Below are 15,821 nucleotides of genomic sequence, written 5' to 3'. Positions count from 1 at the left end.
GTGTTGATGTCAAGAATGGGTGTTGGAATTTTTTATTGTCTATGAAGATAATCATGTGATTTTTCTCCTTAAATCTATTAATATGACATACATTGATATTCCTAAAATTGAACTGTCCTTGCATTCCTTGAATAATCCCACTGATCATGTATTATTTTCTTGATGTGGTGTGGTATCACTAATAATTTATTTAGAATTTTTACATCACTATTCATATAAGTGATACTGGTTTGCAATTTTATTCTTTATGCTATCTTTATTTGGTATTAATATTATATGTTTATTGCATTTTGAAAGTTTAAATATTAACATTATGCTTCATTTATTTTGTAAGCTCTGGAACAATTTATATAGCATGGAGTCTGTCTGATCTTTGAATATTTGGTAGTTTGCCCCTTGAAACCTTTTGGGTCTTGATACTTTGTGGGATTAGTTCCTTGATAATTTTCTGTTTTTGCTATGTAAATTGGCTTGTTTAAGCTGTCTCTACGGGGTCAGTTTTTTGTAAACTGTTGTTATAAGAAATTGTTCATTTCACCTAGGTTTTCAGCTTTGCTTGCATGTAAGTATGCAAAGTAGTCTCTGTGTGTTTGTTTTGTTTGTTTTTAATTTATTGTTTCAAGGGTCATTTTCTTCATCATTTCTTATTTTGTACATTTGTGTTCTCTGCACCACTTTCTCTAATTGTGTTAGCTAGGACTTCTTTCCATTTCAGTTTTTCAACGAACCAGGATTCCAATTTATTAATTAGATCTGTGATTTTTCTGTTCTTTACCTCATTACTTTCTACTTTTGTATTTATTGGGGTGTTTTTGTTTTGTTTTACTTTTTTTTGATTTGCTCTGTTCTTTTTCTAGTTTTTTATTTGGGATTTCTTTTCAGTCTTTTAAGTTCTATTGTATTCTGTTGTATACATCTTTAAGGCTATGAACGTGCCTTTGAATACTGCTTTGAATAAATCCTGTAGATTCTGATATATGATGTTTTTATTATAACTTTCTAGAAAATTTTTTGTATTTTCTTTTTCATCCAAGAGTTGTTTGATATAAGGCTCTTAAATTTCCATATGGAAAGCCTTTTGATATTTATTTTATTTTTATATAATATATTATTTATTATTTATTTATTATCTAATATTTTATTTATATTTATAAAATATTTTACATTGTATCTAATTTTATTGTCTTATAATAGTTTTATAATTTCTGCTTTATATGCTTGATATTTCTTTGGACCTAATAATATTTTTGTTCTCCATATACAAGTTACAAGTTACATTATCTACTATCGAGGTTTAAATTTCAGTGTATATTCATAAACTCTATGTCCTCATTTTTTGTCTACTTGACCTCTCATACTGACAGTAGTGTGTGAAAAAAATCTACATCAGTATATTTCTTTTTCTTGCACCTTTTTAGTTTCTCCTTTGTAGTGGTGTTTGCAGAGTTATTTGGTGAATAGATGTTTATAACAGTTATATATTCATTGTAAATTGTGAATTTTACAAAGTAGCTTTCTTTGTTCTTTGTAGTACTTTGTAGACTGAATTCTGCTGGTCTGCCAACAGGACAGAAGTCTCTGCTTTCTTATCATTTACTTGGTACACTTTTGCTTGTACCTTTATATTTAGCCTTTCTGAATGACTTTGTTTTAGGTGTGTCGCTTATATACAGCATAGAGTTGGGTTTTCTTTTGGGAGCCAGTTTGAAAATCTTTTTCTTATTATAGGTGAATTAAGCCCATTCATATTGTTCGGTACATTTGGTTTCAACTCTGTCCTATTATTTTATTATGATTTCTGTGTGTTTTATTTTCTACTTAGTGTTCTTTCTTTTCTTCTTTTAAAATTTCGATTGGTATTTGGGAAGGTTTATTTTTGTTCTAATGTTATTTTTATACTTAACCCTTTTATAATGCCCTTTGCTTTTTTACCATCTGGTTTGAGAGGTTTGATGGTATTCTTTGACTCCTATATTTACCCACACAGCAAGTGATGAGCTTATTCTATTTTCTCTCTTCTCTGACCTCATCTTCCCATTTTTGAGTCTAGGTTTGTGTCTTTTGCCTAGTTTGGAAAGTTTTCTGCAATCATCTCTTCAAATGTTTTTTCAGCTTCACCTCTCTTTCTGGGACCCTAATGATACAAATGTTAGATCTTTTGTTACCATCCCTATACATTCTTGCAATCACCTCCCCCCCCCCCCCACCGTTGGATGATTTGTACTGATCTATCTTTGAGTTTGTTGATTTTTCTTCCTCTCTCCATTCTACTACTGAGTCAGTCCTTCCAGTGAGTTTTAAATTTGGGGTACTGAGTTTTTTTGTTTTAAATTCCATTTGGTTCTTTTTTATGTCTCCTGTTTCTTTGCCGAGACCTCCAATATTTTATTTGTTTCAAATGTGTTCATAGTACCTTGCTGAAGTATTTTTATGACAGTTACTTTTAAATCCTTGTCAGATAATTCCAATATCTGCATCATTTCAGCATTGGCATCTGTTGACTGTCTTTTCCTTTTTCAGTTGTGATGTTCCTGATTCTTGGTATGAGTTATTTTTGGCTGTATCCTGCACATTTGGGGTATTATATTATGAAGCTCTGATTTCTGTTTAAATCTTATTACCTGTTACTGCGCGTGGGTAGTAGACAAGCCTTGCTCACACACACAGCATCTGCAAACACCCTCCAGGAGGGAGGCCTTCCTGCGGGTGTGGGATGGTCCATGGGTGCAGCTTTCAGGCATAGCTTCTGTCCTCCCATTTTGAAGTTGCAATATTTCTGTTTTTCCAGAACATGTAACATTTATAAATTATTCTTCTGCTTGTATCTTCACATTTGCACTAGTCTTTGATCTACAATGAAATATTTCCTCACTTATCTTTTAGTTGAATGAAGCTCATCCTCTAGTAAAGGTGTCAGCAGATTTTTCTGTAAAGGACAAACAGTAAATACTGTAGGATTTGGGGGCTGCATAGTCTCTGTCCCACAGCTGTGGAGTAGCTTTACTGGGATGTGTTACTTTAAGCTTTCGCCTCTCCTCTCCGCTCTGGTCTCACATAGACTTAGGGCAAGAGGTCCATACAAAAGCTAGAATTCAGTTTTTTATCTTCTTAAAATTTGAAATGTATAGTATTCTCATAGTCCTAGTGATGTGGAAGGTGTGGGCTATATGTGGTTTTATTTGCTCTTCTTATTCATCTATATGGTTTTTTGAAGGATGCATGAAGGGATTTGAATTCAGGTGGCTGCTGTTACTTTAGAGCAACAGAATGTCTTTAATTTGGATACTCTGCTAGGAAACATCTCTGGATTTCACATGAGATCAGACCTGTGGTTACATTCCTCAGTAAAGACACCAAGGAAAAATACACACAAGCTCTTTGACTTTGAATGAGTCAACAAACCTGAACTTGTTTTGGGGGTTTTTCTATTATTTGCAAAATTAGATGGGTGTAAGGCATAGTTTATACTACATGCTCTTCATTTGGGGACATTTTTCAAGGACTTTGCAAATAATTAACTTTTTTTCAAAGTTAAAATGCCAAATCATTTTTTTTAATCTGTTTAATAGTCTGAAAAATTAATTAAACATGCTAATAAACATGTCTGAAATCACCAGCATAGATAGATGATCTTTCTGGTCTCTTCTAGACTTGAAGCCGCATGAAATATTGGTCTGCTGATCTCATTCTATATATAAAGTGTTTCCTTGTGATTATTGGGTATACAATTTGTGGTAGGAGGGAGAATTACTTTCTGCCTGTTTTAAATTTATCTACTTAATATATAAATGTGGAAGTTGGGATAGAAGTTGTCCCAGACTTCTGGTCTCATTTTTGTGAAGAGTGACCTGACGTAGCCGTTGAGAAAGTTTTATCTAGTACTTAATAGATTTATCAGCCAAGCAAGCTAAAGCCACCAAGCTAAGGCATAAAATTTAATAATTTTTTATGTCACCATCCCATAAGTGTGTTACGTATTTTAAGCATTCAAACAAATACATAAAAAGTGTTCATTCTTTTTTACTTCCTGTAGATTCTTGTAGATACAGTTTGGGCGCTGTCCTATCTGACAGACGGAGGTAATGAGCAGATACAGATGGTTATTGATTCAGGGGTTGTGCCATTTCTTGTGCCCCTTCTGAGCCACCAAGAAGTGAAAGTTCAAGTAAGTATTTAGGCTTTTTTTTTTATTTGTATAAAATTGTATTTGCTATAACCAGTTAACTTGTACAACCAGGCTGCAGTTCTGTCTATATGCACATATCTTCAATATTTCTTCTGCTGTTTTACTGAAGCTGATTTTGTGGATTTCCAAATCTTTATCTCATCCAGATTCCTTGCTGAGTTTCAGACTCATATAGCCAGTTGTTCTTGAATCCTTAGACATATCCTGTAAGAACTCCTGCAAGCACTCCATTCTCATTTCAACCAGACAGAAATGGAACATCTCATCTTCTCCCACACACTTGCTCCCCTTCCTACGTCCCCTCTCCGTGGACAGCAGAGTCCAAGCCAGGAACCCTAACTCCTCCTTTTATTTCCCCTCCATTACAAACCCTGTCAGTCTTTATTATATAGCTTTCAAATCTGTTTTCTTCTCATATCTAGAGCCCCTGGTTTACTTCAAGATTCATTTTCTTTTCTCCAGATAATTGCAACAGTTTCCTAACTGCATTTCCTCCTCTCTCTCTAGGTTCTCCTAATTAGGGGTAGGTGGCTGATAAATCTGTTCATCCCACTTCTGCCAAAGTGACTTCTAGATAGAAATGTGTGCCCATTCCAGGCCTTTATTAAAATCTTTCTGTGGTACCAATTTAGTAACAGATAAAAATAGCTGTTAAAAATGGACCTTTACATTTTTTTACTTTAATTTCCCTTTATTTTTAAGTCTTTTTTCCCAATAATTTTCCACTCAATTTTTCCACAGTTCCAATTTTCACAAGACTGTTGATTAAAATTCAGAACTGCTTCTAAGTTCTGCAGAACGCTTTGTGTAAGAATGCAGTAAATGTTAATCATGCACCCCTTGCATTTTTACATTTTCTCAGGATTAGAGAAAAACATAGCATCAGTTTCATCATAAACAGATACATTTATGGAAAACATTTTATCCCCACCCCAGACAGCAGCACTCAGAGCGGTTGGCAACATAGTGACGGGTACCGACGAGCAGACCCAGGTTGTTCTCAACTGCGATGTCCTGTCACACTTCCCGAATCTCTTATCACACCCAAAAGAGAAGATAAATAAGGTAAGGCACATAACAGCCTCATCACTGCATTTCTTTCTTTTTGTATGTCTCATTTTTAACTGCCTCCTTGTTTCTATCGCTACTTGTTTGTGATTCTCTTCAAAATCACTGCAGTTAAGATGAGAATTATTTTGAATCGCCCCTGCAGTTACTTTGTTACAACTGCTTGCTGTAAGTGCTGCCATGATCATCACATATTAAAAATTATTTTTATATTAACTAGTGTTTTTATTTCAGTAGATTGAGCAGTTGCAACAATCAGTAAATTAGTAGCCACTGTGTGAGAGTGCATACAAAATTTTCCTTTGGATGACTGGTACCTGTTTTTTGGGAGGAGGGCTGCCATCTTTTATTAAAAAATGGAGAGATCATAATTTAATCTCCCTACAATATTAGGTTGGACATAATACAGTACCTAAATTAAAGGATCATTAAAATTGCTTTTTAAAAAGATTTTTAAGCTTGAGATGTAAACTTACTGTTAAATATGTGCTTAAGTTCAGTCTTCATGTCAGGCTTATTTCACATTGCGTAATGTTTTCAAGATTCATCCATGTTGGAGCACATATCGGAACTTCATTCTTTTTTATGGCTGAATAAATATTACACTGTGCATATATACCACATTTTGTTCATTCATTCATTCATTGATGGACACTTGGACTGTTTCTCCCTTTTGGCTATTGTGAATAATGCTGCTATGAACTTTGGTGTACAAGTGTCTGAGTCTCTGCTTTCAATTCCTTTGGGTATATATCTATGAGTAAAACTTTCAGGTCATATGGTAATTCCATGTTAGCTTTTTGAGGAACTGCCAAACTCTTTTTCCATAGCGGCTACAGCATTTTACATTCCCACAAGCGATGTATGAGGGTTCCACTTCCTTGTTTTTGTTTTGTTTTTTATAGCTACCCTAGTGCTGTGAAGTGGTGTCTCATGGTTTCGATTTGCATTTAGTTTAATCTAGTTTCATCTACTGAAATACCGCCATCCCCCAAACCAGCAGAACTGATCATTTCTTCTGTGTCATAACTATATTTATATAATTGCTTGACTATAATTTGACAGTTGGATTCTTATAGAAAAGTATGCTGTCAGAAATCACATTTATAGGTACTTTTGTTCCAATGAAGGGAAAGAAGCCAGTGCCTTTTAGACTCTAGGCCAGTTATTTTTACTGTAGAAATTCCAATAACATAGGTGATTTTTACAGCTAAATGTATTCTGTAATTGGAAGCAGAGCAGAGAAGTGAGGAAGCTGGACAGAGTGGGTAGAGACAAGGTCTGGCCTGTGATCCGAGATGCTCTGTGAAAGTATCATGGGGCAAAGGAAAAGGGTTCATATGGATACCTGCTCGGCTTCAGCAAGTAGGTAGTTGGCTTCAGAAGTTTTTCACTTTGAGTATTTGTGCTGTTTGCTTCTTGGTTACATTATGGTTCCTTGGAGGTATAAGTTACCAAGTCATTTTTTCTTTTATCCTCAACATTTTAGTTTGAAAATTTTAAAACCTACAAGAAATATGCAAAAATAGTGTAGTGAATACCCATATACTCTATTAAACACCAATTCACCAGCCATTAACATCCTACCACAATGGGATGGCAAAATAAATTTACAATTTTGAGGAAGAGGACATACATTGACAATTTAAAATTGCAATAAACCTATTTGTTTGTGACATAAATCCTTTAAGGTTACAATAAAATTTGTTATATAGACCATCCTAGACTAGTTAGAAGCTTAATTTCTAAAAATATCTTGCAAGTAAATATTTTTACAATAAAGCAATTCACCTTTCAGAAGCAGTTTTAACAAAGTATTAAGAAATTCAGTCTTCTATTTATTTCTGTCGTCTGTCTTTTAGAGGGAACTCATGCACCAAGAATGTAAGCTCCATGAATAAAGATTTTTTTGTCTGTTTTGTTCACTGCCATATCATCATTGTCTAAAATAGTGCCTAGCCTGCAGTCCTAGGCATCTGTATTATTGAAGGGATCAGTGCTAGTTAATGGGCCCAGATATTAGGTATAGAAGTTTCATTATATGCTTAAAATGGGAGATTCTGTATAACCTGATTGCCTTTTAGATGCATTTCCCTTAATGCAACTGAGATGATTTTGTTATTGTATATATAAAGTACAGTAAAATAAAAATATAAACACATTAAAGATATTCAAATAAAAGTGCCTTTTATTTTGTTCAATTCTAGGAAGCAGTGTGGTTCCTTTCTAACATTACAGCAGGCAACCAGCAACAAGTTCAAGCTGTAATAGATGCTGGATTAATCCCTATGATTATTCATCAACTTGCTAAGGTCAGTCATATTATGAGTTCATGTCTGCTAATACATTATAACTAAGACTTCTTGGACAAAAAAAATTCATTTTAACATTTGTTTTTTAACCTTCAGGGTGACTTTGGAACACAAAAAGAAGCTGCTTGGGCAATTAGTAACTTAACGATAAGTGGCAGAAAAGATCAAGTGAGTTTGGAAAAAAACTATTATAATTGTTCATATTGCAAAGTACATACTGCTGTTAGGTTTAGAAGTTGCTGATTGTTTTTAGGACCTGTACTTTTTTTTTTTTTTTTTTTTTGAGGGGGGTTGGGGGAAGATAATTATATAAGTAAGAGTATTTCTTTTCTTTTGTTTTCTAGGTTGAATACCTTGTACAGCAAAATGTAATACCACCATTCTGTAATTTACTGTCAGTAAAAGATTCTCAAGTTGTTCAAGTGGTTCTAGATGGTCTGAAAAACATTCTGATAATGGCTGGTGACGAAGCAAGCACAGTAGCTGAAATAATAGAAGAATGTGGAGGTAAGAGGGTTGATGGAAGAAAAACAGTTGAGCACTGAAACTCTGAAACATTAGTTCCTTTAAAGACAGCTAATTAGAAAGAAAACTGTCTGGTTACATTGCTGTTAACATCATTAGAGGATGTTGCTAGCTGTACTAGTATTCCAAGAAGATTTTCCAGAAAATAACTGGTTGTGAAAGTCACTCCATAACCGTCCTAGAGATTAACATTGCTCTTTAGGAAGCACACACTCCTCTTTAAGTCACATTGCATGAGAGCAGATGAAAAGCTCTGAAAAACCACTGTCGTAAAGAAACTTAAAAGCTTTGTTTAATTCAGCATTTCTCAAACTCTTTGACAGTGAAACACTTTTCATGTTATACCTATTATCACGTGATTCTGTGGCCCTCACTTTATGAAATCCGATTCCATGTTGCTAGAGAAGGTTAATGATTTCAGAGTCACCTAGATATTGTGTTTCAGTGTTATGATTGCTAGAACTGCATGCTAAAGTTACTACTAGAGCAGTTACTTTGAAATTTTAATGAGAAAGAACAGTGATTTGAAATACTAAATCGTTATTTTCTCTGGTAATGACATATGAAGCATATATTTTATAATTCTGTTTTTAGAGGTGCCTGAACGTACTAAACTGCCCAAACCTTAAATTAACTTATCCTAACACCATGTTTTATTTTTTATGTTTTGATGATTAATTTGTATGATTATACTACCCAGTTTATTTTTTTAAGAGAAAACAAATGAGATAACATCATAGAATATTCAGCCTGGAAATATTTTCTTAATAACAAGAGGAAAATAGAAACGTTAAGGGGTCTTGTCCATGGTCAGAGAAGAAATAGAAGCATGATTAAAATCCTGGACTTCGTACTACTATTAATTCTCTGTTCATTTCGTTTTTAAGATATTTTACTTTTGAAGATAATTTGAAATTAACATTGTAGTCTGTTCAGGACAACTTAACCCAGAAAGTTTGAGCTACAGAATTGGTACTCTTCAACTTTTTATCAATATAGTTGCTTCTGTCTATGAGAGAAATACTTAATAACTAGGATACATATTTACTTAGATTTTATTATTTATAAAGCACTTTACATCCATTATCTTTGACACCTATTTTCCCATTTTTCTCATTTGTATATTACTGTATAAAAAAGTAAAGTATTTCAAAATAACCTAGCAAAAAAAGACATTTCAAGGAAGAATACTTATTGTTAAGGATTTAATAGACCTGTGCATCTGATACATAAAGTAAATATATTGGGAATATAAATAAAGGCATTCTGGGAGGGGGAGGATGTTGCTCAGTGGTTAGAGTACATGCTTAGCATGCATGAGGTCCTGGGTTCAGTCGCCAGTACCTCCATTAAAATAACTAAATAAATAAACCTAATTACCTTCCCCCCAAAACAAAAGCAAAAAACCCCACAAACAAGATAAATAAAATGCAAAGAAAGAAAGGCATCCTACAGTTACTGTTCTGAAAAAATATTTCCCAAGTTCTCAGTGGCTATAGGAGATAAACACCCTATTCATTTTTTAAAAAGAAATTACTTCAAAATTTAAAGTTTTGTCTTCTATTTATATCAATCATTAAGTTTCTGAAATTTTATTTTAGTAGCTATATAAAAATAGTAACATTTGGAAAACAAAGAGAAAGATAAAAATTACTATATGCAATAGTCTGGTTATTATTAAAGCAGCCTGGGGAAATTTGCGTTCTAGTTCTGTCACTAACTTGTCGCATAACCTAAAATAAATCCCCTTACATCTCTGTGCCACAGCTTCCTCATCTGTCAAATGGAGTTTTTAGGTATTTTTTAAACTGCCTGCCTCAAGGGCCAGGGTGTACCTCAAGGGCTTCTAAAGAGAAAGAAATCAGTGGGAGCTGCTCTCCAACCAGAGCAGCTCACGTTTTTATCTATTTTTTAGACAAACTATCATCTTTGGAGGGTGGTGGGAGAGTGTTCTGAGTTCCTTAGTATTTTCCATGATTAAAATGAACATAGTTTTGATTAGTATGTGCATAATTATTTTGATTATTTTATTTTTACAGGTTTGGAGAAAATTGAAGTTTTACAGCAACACGAAAATGAAGACATATATAAATTAGCATTTGAAATCATAGATCAGTATTTCTCTGGTGATGATGTAAGTATATGTTTAAGTATGGTATGTCCGCATTTACATTAAAATCTATACATAAAGTAAGTTCACTAAGAATCTTCCTTTTATCATTAATGTGACTTAAGTTTATATTGTATTTCTGTCACCTTGTTGCTTCTATAATTTGTTAAATGGGAAGAAATAGTAATTGTAGAAATAGTATCTGTTCAAATAGGTGAAATAAATCTACAGATACAGGAACTTAAGAATGGGATAATTTTTATATGTTTATTCAGTTTTAAATTGTTAAATTTCTTAATATCATTATTATTGACTTACTTAAATATTTTTTGGTGATAAGAGCATTCATATAGAATTCTCTCCTAAGAAGTAAATCAATTCTGCTTACACTGTAATGTGTAGTATCTTAACATAATAAGGATTTTTCTCTTACTCCTTACAGATTGATGAAGATCCTAGCCTCATTCCTGAAGCAACACAAGGAGGTACTTACAATTTTGATCCAACAGCCAACCTTCAAACAAAAGAATTTAATTTTTAAGTTCCATTGAGTGCAGCATCTTTCCCACGTTCAACATGAAGCACCACCAGATGGCTACCAAATGACAAGAACAACAGCTACAAAAGGCTCCAAAACGTACATGCCTCTTTGTTTCGATGCTTCTAAAGCAAGCCATGTCTCAGTCACTTTGCAGTTGCCAAAAGCCACTATCACATGGACTGTAAATGCATATGCATGATTTCCTAAACTGTTTTAGAATTCTCCTTAACAGTCTCGACTACCCCAATTTTCCCTGTTCCCTGGTGCCGCCCGCTGACAGCTGCAGTCTCCAGTTTAGAATATTCCATAGTGGTGGCATGTCAGCTGCCCACTTGATACTCCTTTGGAAAATGGTGCGCTGTGGATCAAGACACTTTGGTATGACGCATACACACGTTGGAAGACTTTAAAGAGGTGCAGTCTGATCTGAGCCTCCGTCATTGTCCTCCACAAACATTTTCATACTCTTTATGTGGAAGAATAGATTTTAAAGTACAAGCCAAATGATTTTCATTGGTGGAACTGACACACACACAAAAGTAACTTAAAAAAAGAAACTTGGTTATTGATTAAACAGATAAGTTAAAAAACAAAAACTGTACTTCATCTACCAGTAATTGATGTGTTTATTATCTGCCTCAGAAGCCAGGGTTGGAGGAAGAACTTTAGCTATGGATGGTAATGCTTTCGCCATTATACCTAATTTTGAGAACAGCAAGCCCTATTTGACCACTCACTTCAGCCTGTGTGTTCCTGCTGTTTTGAAGTAATCAAATGCTGTGCATGGTATTTTACCTGAGCTGCAACCTGTTACGGACTTGAACTTCTGTTTAAGTTGAAAGCAAGAGTCCCTGACTATAAAGAAATAAACAAATAAAAACAAAAAATACAAAGGTCTGAAGTACCCATTGGTGATATTAAAAAAGAAAATCTTGCTTTCAGCTTTCAGGAGTTAATATTTTTCGTTTTAAATTGATAATTGGATATGGTTGATTTATATTGGGTTTAAACTGTGGAGCTTTCATGTTTACTGTAATTTAGTCTTAAAATATTTTTTACTTAGTAACCAGTGCTTTTGATAATGTGGTTGGCAACATACCAGCAACTATTTAGAAGTGTCATAAAACTTCTTTCTTTGAGTATTGGAAAGTTCATCCAGATCCTACTCGAAAAGTATATTCATATAATAAAAGATTCAGACAAGGATCTGCGTAGAGGAATAATCTGCAGTTATTTAACATAAACCTGATTTGCAGTGATCTTTAAGTAATTCTGCAAAATCTGGTATTACTATGTAAAGTCATTGCTTTTGGAAAATTGTCTGACCCAGTTAGTTATTAATGAAAGAATATGGATTTGAAAATTTTTAAACTGAATAATTTGTGCTGTCACAGAAATGGTTTTGTTGCTGTTGTTTACTGGGTATAATTTCCCAATGCATTGATGTGAAGGGATAGAAAATCTAAACTAATTTAGTTATGCGGTGGGAGGGGGGTTGTATTTACTGTGATGAAGATGAGACAGATGCCATCAGAGCTTTGTGGATCAGCAGGGGTGTTTTCACTGATAAACAACACATAGCAGGTGTGCATTCATTACAAATATATGTATCTGCCAAGGTGGAGCCACTTTAAAGAGTGAGTTTTGTCTTGTATCTAAAGGGGATACAAGCGTATGTTTAAACTGCAAGATTTTTACTTGCTAGAGAATCTGTTTTAATATAGTGGTTTGGCCTCTGATTATTTATAGGTTTTATAAATTTTAGAATCAATTTCTCTTTAAGGTGGCTCAGATTTTTCAACTCTTGTGCACATAAAATTGAGTTGAAGTTCATTGTGCCTTTTTTTCTTTATCCAAATTTTGCGTTAAAGCTTCATATGGATAACTGCATCCTGTTCAGACACTGTAGTCTAAATTTTCAAGACTGTGTGGTGTTCACTAAAAGTAGGAATAACAAAGTCAAAGCTAATTAAGGTCACAAACTTCAGTGAAACCCTTAAAGTCCAAATCTTCTTGATATTGTGAATTGTACCCCTTCCAGTTTAGTTTCTTCTGGACTCTCCATACTTACTGACAGTTACCTTTTAAATTTTGCACACATTGAGATAAAATTGGGCCTCTTCTGTGCCGATTCCTATTTCCTCTTGTGTTTCAAGTGCAAACTAACATAAGTGAACATTAGCATCAAGTAGTGCAGACATATGTATGCATTTGCTTGATTCAATTTGTTGTGACCTTATCAGTTTGGAATTGGAATTGCACCATTTCGTAGATAAAGGAAACTAAGTATATTGCTGCACTTTTAAGTTTTCAAAACAGTGTTGAAAAATTGCATTGTTTTTATTTTTTTTAAACTCAGTTTAAAAAGACTAAAACGTTCTTTCAAAAGAGGCATCTAAATGTGTTCCTAATTTTGTATATGGGCTTAGGTTTTGTAACCAATAAAAAGCTGCTATCAAATACGACAAAACATTGAAGAACTTATTTCTGAAAGTATCTTAATTTGCTCATTTTGTTTTCTATGTGGTTAAATTTAAATTTGGAATTATTTTCCAAACATCGGCCACAATGGAGGTGAATCATAAATTATTCTTGCATTGTATTTTAATATCTCCTTTCCACCATAACAAACCAGGATGACCAATAACAATGCTAGATTTAAGAGTATCTTGTCACAAATAAGCACGAAAATCTGTGCTAATTTCCTAAACTGCCGTAACAAAGTACCACAAACCAGATGGCTTAAAACAATAGAAACTTCTTGTTAAACAGTTCTGGAGGCTAAAAGTCTGAAGTCAAGGTGATGGCTGGGACATGTTCTCTCTAGGGGAGGATCCTTGTCTCTTCCTGCTCGTGGTCGTTATCAGCATACCTTGGCATTCCTCAGCTTGTAGCTACATCACTCCAACCTCTGCCTTCATCATCACATGGTGTTCTCTCTACATATCTCAGGTTTAAATACCATATCTCAGAGAAAGGTCATTTGAAGAAGGTAGGGTAATTATGACTTTCATGAAGCAAAAATTCAAACTTTATTTAACTCCTGTCTAATCCTTGAAAACAAGAACTATGGAAGATAGTAATTGAAATAAACCTAACAATTTTAACCTGTTAGAAGTTCTGGATCTAAATGAAATCTTGAATTAATTAGAAGAACAAAGGAGCAGCTAAATTTTTAGTATACAAATACTTTTACATTTGTGTATTGCCACTTCAAATTATTTTTCAAAGAACTCGGTGTGTAAGTAAATAAATTGTAGTACTGCTATATAATCTTGCCATAATTTTCCTTCAGACCAGTTGTCCTTTTCAGGAGATTAATTACTTAATTATTGCAAGTAAAAATTTGTGAATGTCAGTGGTCTTACAGTGATAGTTATGAATTTTCTTAACCCTAGTTGAACCGAAGATTTTAATTAAATCTACTTGGAGATAGAAAATATAATTTCTGTATATTACACCATAAGTCTTAAGGCATATAGCTCTCTACAACCCACCAGTCATCTGTCGTAAGTTTAAGAGAATATTCTTCATATAAATGTTGTACTTTGTTAAATAACTAAAAAACTGGGTAGAATGATTCTCAGAAACATTATGTATACCTGTATTCAGTTGACCCATAAACAACATGGGTTTGAACTACGTGGGTCCACTTATACAGGGAATTTTTTTCAATAGCAAACAACACAGTACTACATGAACCGAGGTTGGCTGAATCTGTGGATGTGCAACAGCTGACCCGGAGGAACTGCTGTGTGCAGAGACTGCGTATGTGGAGGGCTGACTGAATTATAGGCAGAGTTTTGAATGTGCAGAGGGGTCAGTGCCCCACCCCTACGTTGTTCAAGGGTCAACTGTATGTAGATGGGCTCAGTACTCTCATCAAGAGAAAGTGTTTAGTAAAAGGGTTGTGGGGATGCAGCCTGTTCACATCCTTGGCCTCTTTATTTGCCTATGAAATTCCTCAACTAACTTTAACCTAAGTCAGGGTTTCTCAAACCCTTCAGTATTGACATTTTAGGCTGGGTAATTCTTTGTTGTGGGAGGCTGTCCTGCGTGTTGTAGGGTGTTCAGTAGCATCCATAGGCTCTGCCCACTGTGGGTAGCACCTCTCTACTCACTCAGGACCACCAAAAATGTCTCAAGACACTGCCATCTATTTCCTGGGGACCAAAATTGCCCCAAGTGTGAACCACTGAACTAAATCAGTTCCTGTAGGAAACTTCTCCTCTCAAATGAGACAGCCTAAATCATGCCTTTTTGTTCTATGAATGGTCCCAGGCATTTTTTTTTTTTTCAGATGCGTAAGATAAAAAGAGGAGACCAAAATGTGCCTTTTCTCCATTCTCACTTTTAAGAGAAATCGGAGCTAGAGCTAACTACATTTCCCCAATCACCTGTGGGAACTCCTGGTGGTACTGAGCGCATCTACTGCAAAGGACTTAGAAGCAGGGATATGGAGTAACTATTCTCTTAAATGTATCACGTGGCTAAAAGTTGTATGAAACAACTAAATGTGTTGATTGCCCTTTGTCTTCTCAACACTGCCCTGTAGCAGTGTTTTCCAAACATTTTTAGTTGAAGATCTTGACGTTCTCTGGGAAAGCTGGGGGTGGACCACAAAAATTACAGCATAGTTGGAAAAACATTTGAAGCATTCTGAGAGACAGGTCTCATCAGGAAACTTACAAGTTTATTAAAAATGATTAAAAGCAGGGGATCTATGTATGGCTGAGCTGTGCTGTAAAGGATGTGTTCCTTGCAGGGAATTTCTTCTACAGTATCCCTCTTGCCAACCCTAAAGACCTACTATCTACTTTCTTGAGTAATTCTCTTTTTTCAATCTGTGGTCCCCAAATGGGGACCGTGTGCCAAGGAATGCATGAAGCTGGAAGAGAAACCAGGCACATCTGAAGGACGGTGGTTTTACTTGATGGTAAGTAAAACAGTTTTATGATGATATAAGCCTAAGTGTAGGGAGTAAAGAACACATTTTGCATAACATTTTAAAGATAAAGTCGGTTTTTGAGGCAGGCTATTTTATGGACACATTCCTGCAGGAGGAATGTGGAGTCAGAA

General features: G+C 34.6%; 1 protein-coding gene across 1 annotated transcript in view; it reads left to right on the top strand.

Moving 5' to 3' along the window:
- KPNA3 (karyopherin subunit alpha 3) overlaps positions 1 to 12,575 on the top strand; it is a 73,437-nt gene extending 60,862 nt beyond the window's left edge. Inside the window, exons 11-17 of the mRNA XM_031466414.2 lie at positions 4,034 to 4,165; positions 5,123 to 5,251; positions 7,462 to 7,566; positions 7,663 to 7,734; positions 7,911 to 8,073; positions 10,131 to 10,225; positions 10,644 to 12,575. Coding sequence (XP_031322274.2) covers positions 4,034 to 4,165; positions 5,123 to 5,251; positions 7,462 to 7,566; positions 7,663 to 7,734; positions 7,911 to 8,073; positions 10,131 to 10,225; positions 10,644 to 10,742 — 795 coding nt within the window. The 3' untranslated portion in view covers positions 10,743 to 12,575. The remainder of the gene's footprint in view (positions 1 to 4,033; positions 4,166 to 5,122; positions 5,252 to 7,461; positions 7,567 to 7,662; positions 7,735 to 7,910; positions 8,074 to 10,130; positions 10,226 to 10,643) is intronic.
- Positions 12,576 to 15,821: the final 3,246 nt, after the last annotated feature.

Source organism: Camelus dromedarius, chromosome 13 (assembly GCF_036321535.1).
Source record: "Camelus dromedarius isolate mCamDro1 chromosome 13, mCamDro1.pat, whole genome shotgun sequence".
NCBI lineage: Eukaryota > Metazoa > Chordata > Mammalia > Artiodactyla > Camelidae > Camelus > Camelus dromedarius.
The sequence above is the reverse complement of the archived record's forward strand: the minus strand, read 5'-3'. Positions and strand labels throughout refer to the sequence as shown.